The 20,740-nt window shown below is 48.7% G+C and overlaps 1 protein-coding gene across 1 annotated transcript in view; it reads left to right on the forward strand.

Annotated features, from left to right (window-relative positions):
• ARHGEF17 (Rho guanine nucleotide exchange factor 17) overlaps positions 1-20,740 on the forward strand; it is a 183,032-nt gene that overhangs the window by 137,208 nt on the left and 25,084 nt on the right. The window contains exons 6-11 of the mRNA XM_083609482.1: positions 6,208-6,384; positions 9,896-9,946; positions 13,294-13,403; positions 16,688-16,773; positions 17,908-18,026; positions 19,630-19,843. Coding sequence (XP_083465608.1) covers positions 6,208-6,384; positions 9,896-9,946; positions 13,294-13,403; positions 16,688-16,773; positions 17,908-18,026; positions 19,630-19,843 — 757 coding nt within the window. The remainder of the gene's footprint in view (positions 1-6,207; positions 6,385-9,895; positions 9,947-13,293; positions 13,404-16,687; positions 16,774-17,907; positions 18,027-19,629; positions 19,844-20,740) is intronic.

Genomic DNA, 20,740 nt, shown 5'->3' on the forward strand with positions numbered 1-20,740 from the left:
CCTTTTGCCATCAGCTCTCCCTCTTGGCGCAACTTAGCCCACAGGGTTGTTGTAAGGGGGGGGGTGTTAAATGAGATGGAGGGGAGAGCTACATACGCCACCTTGAGCTCCTTTGGAGGAAAAAGGTGGGCATAAATAAAATAAATAAAAGACATTTTCAGCCCCTGCCATTGGAGATTGAAGCCCAGGACAATTTAGGCCCAAATTTGACACGCCGCAACTGAAGCTACTGCCCTTTTGCTCCTTTTTCCTGGCATGGTGGCAAGTGATGGGAGGAGCTTCACTTGCAAAAGGCGTTAGAACACGACCGGTGAAAAAGAGCAGCTTGATAATAATAATAAATTTGTATTTATACCCCGCCCTTCCCGGTTCAAAAGCCGGGCTGAGGGCGGCGAACAACAAATTTAAGACACTTTAAAACACTTAATTATAAAAGCAGCACAAAACACAGTACCAAAACATGAATAACAATAAAAAATTCAATTAGATAATTAGATAGCTTGATGGGTTTCCGAACCCAGCTTTCTGATTTTGGAGGGCTGATCAACCTCTGCCGCCCTTTCCCCCCCGGCCTGGATGATCTCAGGTTTTGAATCTGGACCAGGTTAGTGCTTCCCTCAGTTATAGATCATTTTTGCAGGGTATACTCATCTTAAATATATGGCTCTTCCCAGACATAACACTGTCCAAGGCGATAGTGGAGCCGCCAGAAATGTGGGTCTTAGGAAACACTAGGCAAACTCCTACTCTATAAACATATGTGTACATGCTATATATTTATATCTGTGTATAAAAAGATAAGCTAAGAAACATTTGCCGGCGGTTTTTAAGAGGCTTGGTGGGAAGTGTCTGAAGTTCTCGGCCGGCGAAGTTTGCCTTTTGACACCTGCCCCCTACGCTTTTATCGGCAAAAGCTGCAATTGAGACATATAGGGGGGGATTCTGTATGCAACGCACCATTTGCTTGTGGTGTTTGTTGTGATGGTATCCACTGGCTGAAAGGTAAAGGGATCCCTGACCATTAGGTCCAGTCGCGAACGACTCTGGGGTTGCGGCCCTCATCTCGCTTTATTGGCCGAGGGAGCCGGCGTACAGCTTCCGGGTCATGGGGCCAGCAGGACTAAGCCGCTTCTGGAGAACCAGAGCAGCGCACGGAAACGCCGTTTACCTTCCCGCTGAAGCGGTACCTATTGATCTACTTGCATTTTGACGTGCTTTCGAACTGGTAGGTTGGCAGGAGCAGGGACCGAGCAACGGGAGCTCACCCCGTCGTGGGGATTCGAACCGCCAAACTTCCGATCAGCAAGCCCTAGGCTCTGTGGCTTAACCCACAGCGCCACCCGCGTCCCTTATCCACTGGCTTTAAAAAGGGGGTTGTGGGACAGAGAAAATCTCTTCTGTTAGTTACGATAGCAAAATGGAGCATCCATATTCAGTATAGCCGCGAATATGTGATGCTGGGAGCTAGCAGCAAGGGAGTGACGTGGTTTTTGTGCCCTGCTTGTGGGTTTCCCAGAAGCCAGCTGGCTTGCCCATGTTGGAAACTGGGTGCAGGGCTAGGTCTGACCTTCTGTGTCCCCCGTTCTTACTTAGCAAAAGCGCTCAGTTGGCTGGCAGCAAGAATGAGCAACCTCTGGCCAGAACTCAAGGATGATACTATAGTCTTTTTTGTCATTGTCCCATACAGAACCACGAAATTGAAAAAAATCTGCATCAGACATTCAAAAACCAACAAGCCTGCTATCCCAGCCTGGTTAGCCCCCTAAAAACTCTGACACCCCATAATTAAGTACAATATACTCCCACAGAGACTACTTTACACTGTGTTTAAAGCAAAATCACATTTGGATAGAAACTGTTTCTCAGGCGGCTAGTCCTAGTCTTTATAACCCTGGATGTTCTTCCAGATGGCAGAAGCTGAAAGAGATCATTTCCGGGGTGCGCACTATCCTGCGCTATCTCTGCAGCTTTCTTATGGCACCTGGAAGCATAGGTTTGATCCAAGGATATGATGAGCCCAGAGAGGCTCACCTGTCACCTTCGTTACATCCCTCTAGGAGCCAGGCAAAAACATCCCTCTTCTCCCAGGCCTGGGGACCACAATTTGAGAAAGGTATTGACAAGCTGGAAGGTGTGCAGAGGAGGGTGATCAAGGTGATCAAGGGTCTGTAAACCAAGCCTGATGAGGAACGGTTGAAGGAGCTGGGGATGTTTAGCCTGGAGAAGAGGAGACTGAGAGGAGATAGGGTAAAGGTAAAGGTAAAGGGACCCCTGACCATTAGGTCCAGTCGCGGACAACTCTGGGGTTGCGGCACTCATCTCGCTTTATTGGCCGAGGGAGCCAGCGTTTGTCCGCAGACAGTTTCTTCCGGGTCATGTGGCCAGCAGGACTAAGCCGCTTCTGGCGAACCAGAGCAGCGCACGGAAATGCCGTTTACCTTCCCGCCGGAGCGGTACCTATTTATCTACTTGCAAATGACGTGCTTTCAAACTGCTAGGTTGGCAGGAGCAGGGACCGAGCAACGGGAGCTCACCCCGTCACGGGGATTCGAACCGCCAACCTTCTGATCGGCAAGTCCTAGGCTCTGTGGTTTAACCCACAGCGCCACCCACGTCCCCGGAGATAGGATAGCTGTCGTTGAATATCACAAGGGCTGTCACACGGAAGAGGGAGCGTGCTTGTTTTCTCCTGCTCGGGAAGGTAGGACTTGAACCCACGGCTTCAAGCTACAAGAAAGGAGATTCTAACATCAGGAACAACTTTCTGACAGTAAGAGCTGTTCAGCAGTGGAACGGTCTCCCTTGGGAGGTGGTGGATTCTCCTTCCTTGGAGGTTGTTAAGCAGAGGTTGGGTGGTCCTCTGTCCTGGATGCTTTAGCTGAGATTCCTGCATTGCAGGAGGTTGGACTAGATGACTTTGGGAGCCCCAGCTCTACAATTCTAGGATTTGGGTAAGCAGTCTATGGCCTTTCAAACTGTGGGTGGGCTATTGTTTTCGTTTGTTATTATGATACATATTAAGGCTGGGATAGCTCCGTTGGTAGAGCACGAGACTCTCGAATCTCAGGGCTGTGGGTTTGAATCCCACGTTGGGCAAAGGCTTCTTGCCTTGCGTGGGGTCAGACTAGATGGACCGCAGGTTTCCCACCCGTGACTTGCCATCGAATGTCACGCCGTCCTGACATTTCCCTCCGAGCCTCCTCCGATTTTACAAACTGCCAGCAAATGTCAGAACCCATGGAATTCCTGGCATCTGAAGCAGCGAGAGAGACCAATTCCCCAGGCAGGTTTCTAGGAAGCCACGTTCCCTGGGGGGGGGGCGCGTTCAGTTGGGAAGGAGGATGGGATGAATCACGTTTCCGGCCGGGAATGTTTGTTTAGCAAGAGACGGATCGGCGTATAGTCAGGCTGCATCAGAGAGAGAGAACACTGAGGGAAGGCAGAGATCTTTTTGGCTGGTTCTCATGAACCATACGTCAAGGGGCTTCCTAATATGCCGGCGAGGGAGGGCTGTATCTGGAGAGGCTGGGGCACGCTTGGAATAATAATAATAAATTTTATTTATATCCCGCCCTCCCCAGCCGAAGCCGGGCTCAGAGCGGCTAACAACAGTAAAATGACAAAACATTCTAAAATAATTTCATTATAAAATTAATTCCAGTCAGATTAATGGCAACCATTGGTCTAGAGTTCTGTGAGGATTGCCAAAGGAGGGAGTCAGGCTGTGCCTTGGCCAAAGGCCTGGTGGAACAGCTCTGTCTTGCAGGCCCTGCGGAAAGATGTCAAGTCCTGCAGGGCCTCTTGTGACAGAGCGTTCCACCAGATTGGAGCCACAGCCGAAAAAGCCGTGGCTCTGGTTGAGGCCAGTCTAACCTATCTGTGGCTCGGGACCTCCAAAATGTTTTTGTTTGAAGACTGTAAGTTCCTCTGTGGGACATACCAGGAGAGGCGGTCCCGTAGGTACGAGGGTCCTAGGCCGTATAGGGCTTTGAAGGTTAAAACCAGCACCTTGAACCTGATCCTGTACTCCACCGGGAGCCAGTGCAGCTGGTATAGCACTGGGTGAATGTGATCCCACGGCAAGGACCCCGTGAGGAGTCTCGCCACGGCATTCTGCACCCGCTGGAGTTTCTGGGTCAGTCTCAAGGGCTGCCCCACATAGAGCGAGTTACAATAATCCAGTCTGGAGGTGACCATCGCGTGGATCACAGTGGCGAGGTCAGGGCGAGAGAGGAAGGTGCCCCCAGAAGTCTGCCTGTCGGGCCATGTTGCCAACATCACAAATAACATTCTGCCTGCCCAGGTTCTGTCCGACGGGCCTTTGGCCCTCCCTGATTGATATCCCCATCTACCCCGTTGGCACTGAAAAACCACCAATTAGTCGTGAGCTCCACTGCTCTGCACTTACCTCCGGACCATTAACCAGCCAGTTTTATTTACTCTTCCCGTGATGGATAGCCCCAGAGGAGAGAGGCAGGCAGCATCTTTTCCTGGCCTTGCCTTCGTTCTTTGATTCCAGGGAGCAGATCGGACGCCATTTCCCCCCAGCCGGCACCGTTGCGCGCCAGGAATGGCATGTGGGTTTTTTGGAATCGGTTGGAAGGAAAGCAGCTAAGGTTTCAGAGATGGATGTGCCCACAGAAATTCTAAAGACCTCAAGCATGGCTCGGTGACTGAGAATACGCCTAGGGAACGGGGGAACGGATTTGGGATTCAATATGTTTTCTTGGGCTCCATGATCACTGCAGATGGTGACAGCTTGCTTCTTGGGAGAAAAGCAATGACAAACCTAGACAGCATCTTAAAAAGCAGAGACATCACCTGGCCAACAAAGGTCTGAATACTTAAAGCTCTGGTTTTCCCACTAGTGATGTATGGAAGTGAGAGCTGGATCATAAAGAAGGCTGATCGCCGAAGAATTGATGCTTTTGGATTATGGTGCTGGAGGAGATTCTTGAGAGTCCCATGGACTGCAAGAAGATCAAACCTATCCATTCTGAAGGAAATCAGCCCTGAGTGCTCACTGGAAGGACAGATCCTGAAGCTGAGGCTCCAGTACTTTGGCCACCTCATGAGAAGAGAAGACTCCCTGGAAAAGACCCTGATGTTGGGAAAGATGGAGGGCACAAGGAGAAGGGGACGACAAAGGATGAGATGGTTGGACAGTGTTCTCGAAGCTACCAACATGAGTTTGACCAAACTGCGGGAGGCAGTGGAAGACAGGAGTGCCTGGCGTGCTCTAGTCCATGGGGCCACGAAGAGTCGGACACAACTAAACAACAACAACAACAACATGCATTTGCAGATCTACCTGCGTCACACTTTCCAGCACCGATGGGCAAATCGAAACCCGGGATCCTTTCGCAAGTTACACTCCTTCAGATTCTGCAGTGCGGTTCTCCGGCCAAAAAGCATTTGCATAAAGGCGTTTAGTCCAGGGTCAAATGAGCTTTTAAATGCATATATATCTGTGAAACTAGCCTGCCCAAATTCATTACATTTGGGGAAATCGCTCTGCAAAAACGTGTGTGAGGCTAAAGTGCATAGAAAAATGTAAGTTTGGAGAAATTGGCGGCAAAACGCTGATGAGTTCATAAGGACCTATTTCTTTTAATTGATTTATTACCATCTATGGAAGTCGTAAGGACTTGGGGGAGGGAAGGAATCACAAACTAATGAGATAATGTGGAGCAAATTTGTCATTTTGACCTAGGAAGGTTCTGCAATATATATATCCATTTCCTGCTCTAAAGACCTACACTGGCTCCCAGCACGTTTCCGAGCACAATTCAAAGTGTTGGTGCTGACCTTTAAAGCCCTAAACGGCCTCGGTCCTGTACACCTGAAGGAGCATCTCCACCCCAATCATTCAGCCCGGACACTGAGGTCCAGCTCCGAGGGCCTTCTGGCGGTTCCCTCCCTGCGAGAAGCCAAGTTACAGGGAACCAGGCAGAGGGCCTTTTCGGTAGTGGCACCCGCCTTGTGGAATGCCCTCCCACCAGATGTCAAAGAGAACAACAACTACCAGACTTTTAGAAGACATCTGAAGGCAGCCCTGTTTAGGGAAGCTTTGAATGTTTAATAGGTTATTGTATTTTAGGGTTTTGTTGGAAGCCGCCCAGAGTGGCTGGGGAAACCCAGCCAGATGGGCGGGGTATAAATAATAAATTATTATAATATAATTCCCGCTGCGCTTTCTCCCACCAGGACCTTCTCAAGCACACGCCCGAAGCCCACCCTGACCACCCGTTCCTGATGGAAGCTCAGAGGAGCATCAAACAGGTGGCTGAGAGGATCAACAAAGGGATGAGGAGCGCCGAAGAGGTGGAACGGAACGCCCGGATAGTGCAAGAGATTGAGTCGCATATAGAAGGAATGGAGGATGTAAGATTTGCCAAGATGCTTTCTTGAATGTGTGTTGCTTTGGGGTGGGGGTAGGGATACGTCTATGAACACATAGGGCAGGGGGGCTTCTCTGCTGAGGACCACATCACCCAGACGTCATGGGTCAGGTTCCAGTAGCAGGCCAGTCTTATTGCACAAAATCAAACAGGCACGTGGAAACAGAGGTCTGTGTGTTTAATTCTTAGTAACTCCACTCAGATTTCACCTTTTTTTCTCCCTTTTTTATCGTCGAGGTTTGTAAGCAAGGCTTTCCCAACACTCTTTACCTACCCTAATTGCGCCCCCCACAAATGTCCTGGGAAAAAGGGGACACTCGCGAGAGAACAGGGAGGCCGTTTTGGGTTACGTGATCTTGCACGATTTCGTACCAAGATCTTGCCTTGAAAAAGCGTTTTCCCTACCCAAAAAAGGGTGCCGAGGGGGCTGCAATTTTGTGCGGCACCCCAAAACACGCATGCAAGCGTGTCCCTGAAAAATGTGCGTCTTTTGGGTACTGTGATCTCGCACAGATCCAGAGCTGTCAACTTTTCCCGTTTCTTGCGAGGAATCCTATTTGGAATAAGGGAATTTCCCTTAAAAAAACGGAAACGTTGACAGCTATGCACGGATCACAGGACTCATGCAAGAGCGCGGGCAGGAAGATGTACACCCCATTTGGAGGACTCGAAGTGTTGGAGGGAATGCAGTTGTACGAAAAGCACTCGGCAACCCCAGCCAAAGAATGACAGTAAGGCTGAACAGAAAGCCTTTGTGATGGTTCCAAGGGTTAACCGTGCGGCCAGGTCCGGGTCCAGTTTGAGGTCAAGGGTGCGGTATGGAGGCTGTCCGTCAGAGCTGAAGCAGGGTCCAAGGCAGGGAGTCGGGTGAGGTCAGGAACTCTGGCAGAAGAGCAGGACAGGGTGCAGGCAGGAACAGGCTACCAACAATGTTGCTCCCGCAACCTGGGGCTGGGGCTGGGGCTGGCTGGCTTTTATCTGACCCGAGGCATAGGGCGGCCCCAATCCTCTGGTGACTCGTCTCTCCTGGCTTGGAGGCGAGCACTCTTCCTGCGGGAACTTAGCTCCCTCCGCCTCTCTGCCCTGAGCCTCTGCAGCTCAGGAGAGGCTGGAGGGTTACCGGACCCAGAGGCAACCTCAGCTTCCTCTGACGGGGCTGAGAGTGGAGCACCTGCAGGCAATGGGTCCTCCATCACCTCAGGAGCCAGAGCAGACTCAGCTGGTGCCTGCACCTGAGGATCCAGCACAGGTGAGGACCCTTCAGGCTCAGGCCCCAGCCCCGGCTCAGCTGGTCCTGGAGGCGGGGACTCCTGTGCAGGCTGGGATTCCTCAGGTTCAGCCTCCGAGTCTGAATCCCAGGCCATCACAGCCTTACTTTAAAGGCTTTAAAAGCTATAAAAAGCCTCAAACTTCAAAATGCAATTCCATCCCCCCCCCCAAAAAAAATTCCACGTATGCAGTTGCAAAGTTCGTTGCATATTTGCAAGAAGCACGAATCTGCTGCCAAATTTTCCCCTTGCCCTTCCTTCTTGCAGAGGAAGGAGCAGAAATTGCATAATTGGCGCCAAAGCCCTTTTCACCCCCACCTGGTCACAGGGAAGGGACCCTGAGGGCTGGATGAAATTCAGCTGCATCTGCCTTACCTACCCCTGGTGTAAATGAATCTGGAAATGTACAGGTGAAACTCAAAAAATTAGAATATCATGGAAAAGTTCGTTGATTTCAGTAATTCAACTTAAAAGGTGAAACTAACATATGAGATCGACTCATGGCATGCAAAGCAAGATATGCTTCTACTTCTCAGAGGTCCAATCTTGCTCTATTTGCAATCCTTGTTTTGCTGATTTCATTGAATATTCTAATTTTCTGAGATGGTTAATTTGGGGTTTTCGTCAGCTGTATGCCATTATCATCACAATGATAACAAAGAAAGGCTTGACATATCTCGCTTTGCATGTCATGAGTCTATCTCATATATGAGTTTCACCTTTTAAGTTGAGTTACAGAAATCAAGAAACTTTCCCACGATATTCTGATTTTTCGAGTTTCACCTGTACATGTTCTCTGTTCCTTCAGATGCTTATTTCTGACTTGCCTAAGTTTCCATCATTGTGTCAAGACATTTGGGCTCCTTTCAGCCAGAGTCAGAGCCATGTGCAAAGAGAGATGGAGAGTGGAAATTTAATTTTGGTTTCCCGGTCCTCACCACCTTGCCCCCTCCCTCTCTCAGTGTTCCCCCTCTAGAGGACAAAAGTCTGTGTCCGCTGGAAAGTGACCAAGAGATGGAAGGAGATGCTAAAGTGTTTGTTTGTTTCCTAGCTTTATTTCCGGCCTTTCTAACCAAAGCACTCGAGGTGGTTTACGTTTTATCGTAATGACCTGCAGTCTACAGGACGTAATATGAAATGGAAAGGGGATAAAAAGAGTTTTTATACATTCCCATAATGGCCAGTTGGAATTATCACTGGAGGTGGGGCGGTTTGGGGAGGGGTGGCATCTAGAGGAGGCATGGCTGTCTCACCTTTCCCCATACTAAAGTCAGGTTGCCATAATCCCTAAGCCTGATGGAAGAACTGATGTCAGTTAATGCCATGCATAATCTCCCTCGTGAATAATTCTATGGGGACATTTGGCTGGAATAACCGCTGTTGACTGCTCTAACTGCATGCATGCTGTGGACCTGCAAACACAGAGGTGGGGCTTGTTCGGGGGGCTATCTGTTCTGTGTCCAGGGCAGCTGTCTACCAGCTCCATCTGGTACTACGGCTAAGACCCTCCCTGCCCGCAGTCTGTCTCGCCAGAGTGGTGCATGCTCTGGTTATCTCCCGCTTGGACTACTGCAATGCGCTCTACGTGGGGCTACCTTTGAAGGTGACTCAGAAACTGCAGCTAAGCCAGAATGCGGCAGCTAGACTGGTGACTGGGGGCGGCCGCCGAGACCACATAACACCGGTCTTGAAAGACCTACACTGGCTCCCAGTACGTTTCCGGGCACAATTCGAAGTGTTGGTGCTGACCTTGAAAGCCCTAAACAGCCTTGGTCCAATAGACCTGAAGGAGCATCTCCATCCCCATCCTTCACCCAGACACTGAGGTCCAGCTCCGAGGGCCTTCTGGCGGTTCCCTCACTGCGCAAAGAGAAATTACAGGGAATTAAGCAGAGGGCCTTCTTGGTGGTGGCACCTGCCCTGTGGAACGCCCTCCCATCAGATGTCAAGGAAATAAATAACTATCTGACTTTTAGAAGACATCTGAAGGCAGTCCTGTTTAGGGAAGATTTTAACATTTGGTGTTTTATCATGTTTTTAGTATTCTGTTGGGAGCCGCCCAGAGTGGCTGGGGAAACCCAGCCAGATAGGTGGAGTATAAATAATAAAGAATTATTAATATTATCTTGCTTCACCACACTGTCACAATTGAGAAGTTGGTGTTAAGATCCCCCTTGGGCCTTTGGCGACATCCCTAAATCGCTCTGATTCCTTGTGTCTCCCCAGCTTCAGGCCCCGCTGAGGAGATTCTTGCGCCAGGAGATGTTAGTGGAAGTGGTAAGAGAACCCTCCGTGATCTGTCTTATTTTGCAAGTCGTAGTCAGCTTTTTTAATGAATGTTGCATATTTTTCCTTGTTTTGTTTGGGAGGGTCTACGCAAACGGTCTCTGTGAGCTGTTGCAACGCAGGATCAGAACCCCAGCTTGCTCATTCCCTCACCAAAAGCAATTTTTTAAAATATAAAAACCGATCTAATGACTGCTGGAAGTGTAAACAACATTGGTCGGCCCTCATGCATGTTCACTTCATCAAATCTGGCCCTCTTTGAAAAAAGTTTGGACACCCCTCATAGATGGTTCTTTCATATGTGGTGGACTTGCAAGAAAGCAAGGGAATTTTGGGAAATGATATATGATGAGATAAAAAAGATGTTTAAAGTGATTATACTAAAAAAAGAAAAAGAAAAACTGAAACTTTTATTCTAGGGATTATAGGTACAGAAGTTCCAAAAAGATGGTTAAGTTATTTATGTATGTAACTACAGCAGCGAGTATCTGTTATGCAGAAAAATGCTGAATCAGTTAAATCAGTTAAAATAAGAGAACTTGATTGCTTTATGGAAGAATGGAAGGCTTTTTTCGAACTATTTAAAGAAATACTAGGGTAGGATGAGTTCGTGATCAGGATTTGAACTAGGAGCAGCAGAAGGAATTAGAGATTATTGTATTAATGTTATGATATAATAGAGGGAAGATAGGGTGCAGCAAGGGGGAGGAATTAAAAAAATGGAAAATGGGATGGGAAGTTGACGAGACAGAAGAAAAATCTATTACGTATTGGAATGCTTATGTGAAATCTCTGGAAATTTAATAAGATATATCTAAATATAAAAAGTTAAAGGTTCCCCTGACCGTTAGGTCCAGTCGCAGACGACTCTGGGGTTGTGGAGCTCATCTTGCTTTACTGGCCGAGGGAGCTGGCGTTTGTCCACAGACAGCTTCCGGGTCATGTGGCCAGCATGACTAAGCCGCTTCTGGCGAACCAGAGCAGCGCACGGAATCGCCGTTTACCTTCCTGCCGGAGTGGTACCTATTTAATCTACTTGTAATTTGACGTGCTTTCAAACTGCTAGGTTGGCAGGAGGTGGGACCAAGCAACGGGAGCTCACCCCGTTGCGGGGATTCGAACTGCCGATCTTCTGATCGGCAAGCCCTAGGCTCTGTGGTTTAGGCCACAGCGCCACCCGCATCCCTATATCTAAATATAAAAACAGAGGTTCTCAGGAAACCAAATTCTTTATCTTGTATCTCAGTCTCCAGCTTCTTCCCCCCACCCTTGTGCTTTTGCAGAATTTAGGCTGTAAACGCAGTACCTATATTTCAGCTGCCTTGGGACTCCCCAAGACTTTTGGGGTTTGCTTTTTAGACAGAAGCAACCTCCCTCCTTTCTCCCCCCCACCACCACACCACAGAACATTTCCCCCGGCTCCCGGTGCTGTGAGGGGGAGATAACAATCAAAATTCCCCCAGCCGAGCGTGTGGTACCCTGCGTTGCCATGTCAACCCCGGGAGCAGGGAATCCAAATAAACAGGCCCCCTTCTGCACAAAAGGCCTTGCAGATCATGTTGGATGGCAGCGTGGCCGCGAACAGCCAGTCGTGTCTGCCGCCGCCCCAGCCTCGCGACTCACCCAGCCTCCTGTCACCGTATAACTAAATTTCAGGGGGTTATTCAGCCATTATCTGCAGAGCGAAGGCGGCGTACGGAACGCATCCAGTTGGAAAAATGCAAAAAGGAAGGATTGCGTTCCCTCGGCAAGCCAGCCGAAGCTGCCTTTTTATTTCGCGAAGCTGCAGTTTGGGGAGAGGGTAGTAAAATCTCTATTAATTAGGGATGAATTAAATCGGAAACCACGGGGAGAGCTACGGTGTTTTAGTGCGCGATACCTTAGCGAGGCCCACGCAGATTTTGGGTGGAATTAAAAGTGCGCGTACTTTTATTTCTCTGTTCCCTTTGGTGGTTGGGGTTAGGTTTATTATGCAACCGAGTAACGAACTGCCGCTGCCTCTCTGACGGCCGGGAATCAAATTAAATATTGTGCAAGGAGGCTGTGTTGGGGTCTCCCCGCTGGATTTGGGGGGTGACAGTTAGTTCGGGGCAGAAGGGGGAGGCATGTCTTATCTCCCCTGCCCCCATCACCACACAGCTGCTTTCCTGGTAAGAGTTGCCAGGGGCCATTGTTTTGTTGCCACTTCTCTCCATGCTGACCTAATAATAATAATAATTGTTAGGTACTGAAGTTCTCACCCTGGGCCAGCAGGGGGATACTGTAGATAGTTATGCAAATGAAGGATCAAAAGTGACGTTCAGTGATTGGATAGTTTGTATGCAAATGAAGGATCGAAAGAGACGTTCAGTGATTGAATAGTTTTAGAAAGTTGTTACAGTAACGTGGTACTGGAGCTCTATATAAGCAGACTGACTGAACCCTTCAGTTCAGTTCTGTTCTGGCCTCTGAATAAACAAGAGCTGTTTGAAGAATCGCTGTGTCGTCTGATATGTTCACCCACAACTTAATAATAATAATAATAATAATAATAATAATAATAGCAGCATACTGCTTTTCAGCCAAAGATCTCAGGGCAGTTTGCAGCATAAAAAATGCAAGATATAAGCACGAAATATACAATAATAACAAGAGCAAAAACAAAACACAGCCAATCACCCCCTTCCCACAAACGACGATTGCCGTGACCCCATAGAATATCCAGGAGCAAAGCAATGGGGAAAGCTCAGATACAAAATATTCACAAAGAGCACCTTTTCCTGTGACGCAGGTAAAATGGCGGCTTTGCCAAGGGAGAAAGTAACGTGGGAGCGTAAGGGAAGCAGAGGCGGTACCCTGTTTTTTTGTTTCATTTTCATAAAGTTTACACGCCGCTTTATTGCTAAAGAAAGAAAAAAACCTCAAAGCGGTTTATAATGAAATTTAGGGACGCGGGTGGCGCTGTGGACGAAAGCACTGAGCCTCTTGGGCTGGCTGATCGGAAGGTTGGCGGTTCAAATCCCCGCGACGTTGCTCTGCCCCAGCTCCTGCCAACGTAGCAGTTCGAAAGCACACCAGTGCAAGTAGATAAATAGGTACCACTGCAGCGGGAAGGTAAATGGTGTTTCCGTGTGCTCTGGGCCCGGGACCTCTAAACTATGGTTTTCATGGACCTTAAAGTCCTCTGTGGGGCATACCAGGAGAGGTAGTCCTATAAAAACGAGGGCCCTAAGCCACTTAATAAATGCAGGGCTCTTTCGCCCAATGTGGCACTCGAACGCACAACCCTGAGATTATAAGAGCCTCTTGCTCGACCGACTGAGCTGTCCCAGCCTGACCTCTCCTGTGTCTCGTTGCAGAAGGCCGTGGGCGGAAAGAAGGACCGCTCGCTTTTCCTCTTCACGGACCTGCTCGTCTGCACCACCCTCAAACGCAAGTCGGGCTCCTTGCGGCGAAGCTCCATGAGCCTGTAAGTGACCGACCCCCAAAGCCCACCGGAAGTTGCCGTGTGATTGGCGGATCGAGGGACGTGTCTGCGATGGACTGGGTGGGGCAGAACCAGCTGGGGAACCTCCAAGGGAAGAAGGCTCAGAGCCCAGGGATTGGTGGTGGGACAATGATGAGTGGTCAGAGGGAGAAGACCAGGAAGAGGAAGCGCTGGAAGATGGAGAGGGAACAGGGCTTAGTGAGCGGGGAGAGTCTGTGGCAGAGAGGCGGCCAGAATTAGAGGCAGAAGCAGGAGAGGAGGAAAGCCAAGAGGTGTTCTGATGAAGAGTCACGGGTGTCTGTGGGAATGTTCAGGGAGGCAGGAGAGGATATACCGTATTTTTCGCTTCATAGGACGCACCAGACCACAGGAATGAATGAATGAATTTATTAATACGGTCACAGACCAGCGTCAACACACACAATATCACAGATCATAAAAAATATATATCATAAATACAAAAGACAATATGAATATAACAAGGATTTAAATATAAAAATTAAAATTAATTATTAGCGTGCCCCCTGTAAATAACATTTAGGGGTTTAGTCACTATGGAATACCACTTGCTTCCTGCGATTGATTGCAGACGCACAGAATTTAGCTACATTTAATGTAGCCTTGGGATTCTTGTCCTCTAGCAGTAGTTTTAAACTATGGTGTTCCGATTCTTTCCTGGACTTTTGCAAAACAGGTGTAATAAAAGTCAAACGTATATCCTCATAGAAACGACAACGTAATAGTACATGTGAAGCAGTTTCAACTTCCAACGAGCCACAAGGGCAGACGCGTGCTGTGTATGGTTTACCCTCAAATCTGCCCTGAAGTAAGGCAGAAGGGAGAACGTTGAATCTGGCGAGGGTAAAAGACCGTACCAGACCACAGGACGTACCTAGTTTTTAGAGGGGGAAATCAAGGGGGGGAAATATTATTTTCCCCCCCCAGCCCCAAAGAGCAGTGGACAGGCTTCTCAGGGCTGCGGGGGAAGCCCAGGTTCCCCCCCCCCAGCCCCAAAGAGCAAAGAAGCCAAGACAGCGAGCGGGATCCATCCCGCTGGCTGTCTTCGCTTCTGCCATAGCCGCGCAACCTCTCCAGCCAGGAGAGGCTGTGCAAGGCTAAAGAAGCCAAAACAGCGAGCGGGATGGATCGCGCTCTCTGCCTTGGCTTCTTTAGCCTTGCGCAGCCTCTCCCTGCTGGAGAGGCAGCGCGCGGCTATGGCAATTCCCCCACCTCCCGCAAAAGCCCACAGGGGCCACGCACCCTTTAAGGAGCACATGGGTCCTGCAGGCTTTTCTCCTGGGGAAAAGCCCGCAAGAGCCGTGCGAAGCTTGTGTGCGGCCCTTGGGGGCTTTCCCTGCCTGTCTCCCCCCTGCATTCGCTCCATAGGACACACAGACTTTCCCCCTTAGTTTTTAAGAGGGAAAACGTGCGTTCTATGGAGCGAAAAATACGGTATTGTTTATTAATATCCTTCCTAACTTGCGTTAGCAAGTCCCTTTACTTAGCAGAGTTTACATTCCCCTTTTAACGTACAGTCATACGTGGTGGGATTATCCGTTAGTTAATGAATTTTGGAAACAGATTGGTATAGAAATACCGGGAATTGTGGGTAGAAAGGTGGGAATATCTAAATTAATGGTTCTTATTCGTCTGAGTAGCACCGAGTTAAAAACAAAAGAGGAATGTAAATGGGTGAAATTGATGGTAACTGCAGGTTATAGCGAGGAATTGGAAAAATGCAGAAGAGCCAGGGTGAACCAGTGGAGGAAAGAACAGAATAATATTATAATTTTAGACTATCTAATTGTGAAGATACACAAAATGAAAGGGTTTAAGGTCAGTGAGAAAGAGGAGGAGGATTGGTTTGAGAATATATGGAATTATTTGGGTAGGTTTGAACAATTTGGGGCAATTAAAATGTTAAAAGTTAAATGAACCTTGTGGATGGAGGAGTGTTAACATATATAAAATTGTACATTTGGTTGATTTGAACCATGATCTGCTTTTTGCCCCTGGGCAATTCGGCTCCAGGGACCACACATTCGCTCCCATGGGGACCATTTCTGTCCATAAGACACGGGCCCAAACCACGCCCTCCTGCCCCACACCTGATGTCAGGGGTGGGTTAGCTAGAGATGTGGCTGCCAATGAATAACTACTCTGGCATAACCGGGGGTGCCTGGTAGCCCCACGGCAGCTGGGATAAATTAATAAATTAGCATGGAGTTCTCCATTGGGAATTCTGTCGCACGGTCGGTGCTGAGTTCGAGTCCTGCTTTCAGCAGGGGTTGGCTGTTCTTCGGAGTTCCTCGTCAGGAATTTCAGGATCCAGCTCAACGGCTGAGAAAGGCCCCACCTCTAGTATAGAATTGCGCACGACTGAAATGCAGCAAAAATAAAAAGTATAAAAAAATAGGGTCCATCTCAGCCATAGCTGTCAACTTACAGATTTGAAAATGAGGGACCAGCAGCCTTGAAAATAAGGGATCAGCAGCCAAAATGAGGGGTTTTGCTTAGCTTATGCACATCGGGGCTGCCGTCGTCCTGGCGCGAGGAGTTCCATCGGCCCTTTCCCACCCAAGAGAGAGGGAGGGAGGGAGGGAGAGAGAGAGACTCGCCCGCGAGCCCAGCATGAGGCGGTTGCGGCGCCGTGGTGGCCGCTGAAGCGCCGCCCTTCTGCGTCCCTCCCCATCTCCTCCTCTTCCTCCTCCCTCAGCCGCCTCCGGCTTCCCCTGGCAGCGCGGCGGAAGTCTCGCAAGAGAGGGGCTGCCTGCCCGCCCGCCGCCACCCGTCTCCTCATGACGCACCCCTGAGGGGGAAAAGGGAGAGATGGAGACACGGCAGCTCATACACGCACTCTCTCGAGGGGGAGGACCCCAAGCCGCTGCTTCCCTCCCGAGCCGGGCGAGCATGAAACCCAGGAGATTTAAGGGACATCATCAATCCGGGACAGCAGAGGGAAACAGCGTTGGGATAAGGGAGTTTCCCGCCAGATAAGGGACGGTTGACAGCTATGATCTCAGCCAAGAATGCACAACTGGCAGTCAAGTGTGCCTCCTATCGGAGGCATCTCAGAAATCTAGGTTTTGCACATGTTAGAAAATTGGCTAGGCCCTGCCCACAAGCTTAGCATCTTGATCAAGGGAAGAAAGAAGACTTAAGATCTAAATGGAAGGTCTTCACCTCTAAAATAGGCCAACAAGGCCACTTAGTGGTTGCAGTCAGTACTGCTCGCGTTCTTAGTGTTACGTGATTTTTCTTTGCAGTTACACAGCAGCCAGTGTGATCGACACAGCCAGCAAGTACAAATTGCTCTGGAAATTTCCGCTGGAAGACCTGGACATTGTGAAAGGTCTGTTGCTGTCGGTTTTGTTCCCTTTCAGAATGCATAAACATCTCTGCGTCCAGGGGATACCCGAGCGTTGTTCAGAAACAGGAATCTATAAAACACAATGCAGACAATAAAACAGTATTGAAATGTACGAACCTACAGGGATTTAAAGCTGCAGAAATAAAATTAATACGTTTTGGGGGGAGGCTTAAGAGGAAACCTTGAATGTAGCTCAGCGGCCTTGGCAGCTGATGGAACATTTTGAACAGCGGTACCTCGGTTTTCGAACGTCTCTGTTGACGAATGTTTCGGTTTTTGAACGCCGTAAACCTGGAAGTTAATGCTTCGGTTTTTGAACACTTTTCAGAAGTAGGACATGCCATGCATTTCAATACAGTGGTACCTCAGGTTACATATGCTTCAGGTTACAGATGCTTCAGGTTACAGACTCCGCTAACCCAGAAATAGTGCTTCAGGTTAAGAGCTTTGCTTCAGAATGAGAACAGAAATCGTGCTCCGGTGGCGCAGCAGCAGCAGGAGGCCCCATTAGCTAAAGTGGTGCTTCAGGTTAAGAACAGTTTCAGGCTAAGTACGGACCTCCGGAACGAATTAAGTACTTAACCTGAGATACCACTGTACGCTGTTTTCCGTATTGAGGCTTTCGTATTGAGTTTTCGGTTTCCGAACATCTCGGAACTCGAACGGTCTTCGGAAAGGATTACGTTCGAAAACTGAGGGATGCAGCAGAGTTTTGCAGGAGCTGCAACTTCTACATCAAGTTGTCGCCGTGCCGTGTGGCTCGTGATCGTCAGTCGAAAACGGCAACCACAACCTTTAGAAACACACAGTTTGCTTGCCACCACATCATGCCCACTTTAAATTAGGGTTCGTCAATTTAAAGTGAAGGGTATCCCTAGCATAACTGGTGCAAGGAATACAGAAATGCAAGGAGTATCGCCGCTGGTTTTTCTAGTGGCCTAACCGCTTGCCTCTTAATCGCCGCCTTTTTAAACCTCCAAATGGTGCTATATAAAGTCAGTGTTTCGTGTTATGTCGGAACAAGCCGTAGATACTGAGAAATGCAGATGGCTTAGATCTCCAGCCTCCTTGCCTGAGACAAACGTGGTGTGATGTGTGATTTTTGTCCGACTCCAGGGGCTTCTCAATCGCCCAATCGCGAGAGCATCCAGAAAGCCATCTCCCGCCTGGATGAAGACCTCAGCACCCTTGGCCAAGTTAGCAAGCTTTCAGAGACCCTCAGCTTCCCCCATCAGGTGAGAACCATCGAGGCTGTCGGGGCAAGCACAGGCATTTTGTAAAATTAATAATAATAATAATAATAATAATAATAATAATAATAATAATAATAATAATTTATTTATATCCCAGCCAAAGCCAGGCTCAGAGTGGCTAACAACAGTAAAAATAACACAATTTACATAAAATCACAGTCAATTAATTAAAATACATTCTAAAATCAATTCAAAATCATATTAATGGCAACCATTGGGCTAGAGTTCTCTGAGGATTACCGAAGGAGGGAGTCAGGCTGTGCCTTGGCCAAAGGCCTGGCGGAACAGCTCCGTCTTGCAGGCCCTGCAGAAAGAAGTCAAGTCCTGCAGGGCCCAAGTCTCTTGTGACAAAGCGTTCCACCAGATCGGGGCCACGGCCGAAAAAGCCCTGGCTCTGGTTGAGGCCAACCTAACCTCCCTGTGGCCCGAGATCTCCAAGATGTTTTTATTTGAAGACCGTAAGGTCCTCCGTGGGACATACCAGGAGAGGGTGCTAGGCCATTTTTAGTTCCAGTTATCTCTAACAAGACCATCAGAATGGCTTCCATTTCTCTCTCTCTCTCTCTCTCTCTCTCTATACACACACACACACACACACACACACACACACACATATATATACTGTCTCTGTGTGTGTGTGTGTGTGTGTGTGTGTGTGTGTGTGTGTTATTTTTATTAAATTTTCTGTTTCATAATTGAAAATATTCATTTAAAGAACCTTAAAATATCAATGACTTCTTCTCTTTCCATGGTTCATTTTTCATATCAGAAATCCCTGCATATTTTACATAAACTATACCATTCAGTATTCCATTGCTTTTGTTGTTTAGTCGTGTCCGACTCTTCATGGACCAGAGCACGCCAGGCCCTCCTGTCTTCCACTGACTCCCGCAGTTTTCCAGTATTCCATAATTACATCCATCAAAACTTATTTACACTGTTGAATTTATATTAACGCTGCCAACATTTTCAGGTGTACAAGATTTCCCCCCCCCATATATTCAGTAAACGTTTTTCTTATCTTCTTTAAACGTATGTTCTTCTTCTCTTATTCTATATGTTAAGTCTGCAAGCTGCGCATATTCTGTCAACTTAAGTTGCCATTCTTCTTTGGTTGGGACCTCGCTCTTTTTCCATTTTGGGGCTAATGAAAAACGAGCCACAGTAGCGGCATACACAAATAAAGGTTATTTATGTATGCCATTTAAAGATTAAAATATACCAACTCTAAAAGTCACAAACCAAAAAGGCAGCAGCATTTAAACCTCCACAAATGCGTTCCAGAAAGAAAGAATAACTTAGCAACCTTCTAAAATCAGGAAAATTTTAGTCACATCATCTGTGGTGCCTCCACCGAAAAGGCCCTGTCCTTGATGCCTTCCAGTTGGGTCACCTCTAAATGTGGAGCTTGGAAATCAAAGCTCTGATCCCAACCCGGTTGATAAGGGCTAAAGTTTGCCCTTACAGGCTTGTGGGCTGTTGCGACTGCATAAGATGGACTAGAAACTTGCTGCCGCAGAGTTGTATTCCACGAAGTCCATGGTTCTCCCAGCTAATGCCGGCATTTGTGTTCGCTCCCCCTCAGAGCCTGGACGATGTCATCAAGGACCTGATGGCTGCCATCCATCGCGAGTTGGCGGAGAAGCAGTCTCTTTCCTTCACCCAGTCTTTCCCGCCCAACAAAATGGAACTCACGGCAACCAAGGCGGACGGCACGGAGTCCTACATCTTTGAGTTCCCCAACCCAGACGCGCGACATAGCTTTGAGCAAGCCTTCGAGGACACCAAAAAGAAACTAGGTCTTTGTCTTGAGTGTTTTGGGGTTTTGTTTTTTGATATTGTAGGATTTTTTTTTACTGCTTTACACTGTTTTAATGTTTTGGGGTTGGGAGCGCTTAGTAAAGCGCCCAGAGGACTCTTGTTACGGAGCAGCCGCACACGTCATGCGGTTAATAAAACTCATAATGTTTGGAACAAGAGCATTACTTGATGGCCCATCCCTGCACATAGAAAATTAGCGTGCCAGTATGAAGCTGAAGTCTGTCTCCCTGACATGCTAGCTTTCTGTGTGTGTGGATTTATATTTTTAGGGGGGGACATTGGGTAACTTGAGTCATAGCTGTCAAGCGTCCCTTATTTGGAGGGGCAGTCCCTTATCCCAGCGCCGTGTCCCGCTGCTGTCCCTTATTGATGGATGTCCCTTAAATTTCCCGGGTTTCAAAGGAAGCAGCTCCTCTCCCTCCCTCCCTGCCAGCCAGGGAGGAGGGAGGCTCCAACTGTGTTGCTTGGCTGCCCGGCCCGCCCCCCTCCAGCCTCCTTTCACCAGCCTCGGCCCCCGGGAACCCTTCCCCGCCGGGACTGGCGGGAGCCTCGGGCCCTTCCGCCGCCATCCTCCTCGCGGCCACCGAATTGGACGTCTCTGCCTGGGGCCTCCTCTCTGCCCGTCGCCCCTGCTCCTGCTAGGCCTTAGTGCAGCTGTGCCGCCGAAGGACCCAGATGAGATGGGCAGCCTGGCATAGCCTATGAATTGCTGAGGATCCTTGAGAGGAGAGCGAGGGCAACCATAGAGAAAGCAATTCAGAGAGAGGAGGAAGAGGAGGAAAAGGAAGAGGAGGCGGAGGCGTGGGCAGGTGTTCCAAGGGCTACAAGGGAAGGACCGCAAGTGCTTCTCCCCTAGATTTGTAGTGGTAGACTAA

This window comes from Podarcis filfolensis (genome assembly GCF_964270895.1).
Source record: "Podarcis filfolensis genome assembly, chromosome: 4".
Classification (NCBI taxonomy): Eukaryota; Metazoa; Chordata; class Lepidosauria; order Squamata; family Lacertidae; genus Podarcis; species Podarcis filfolensis.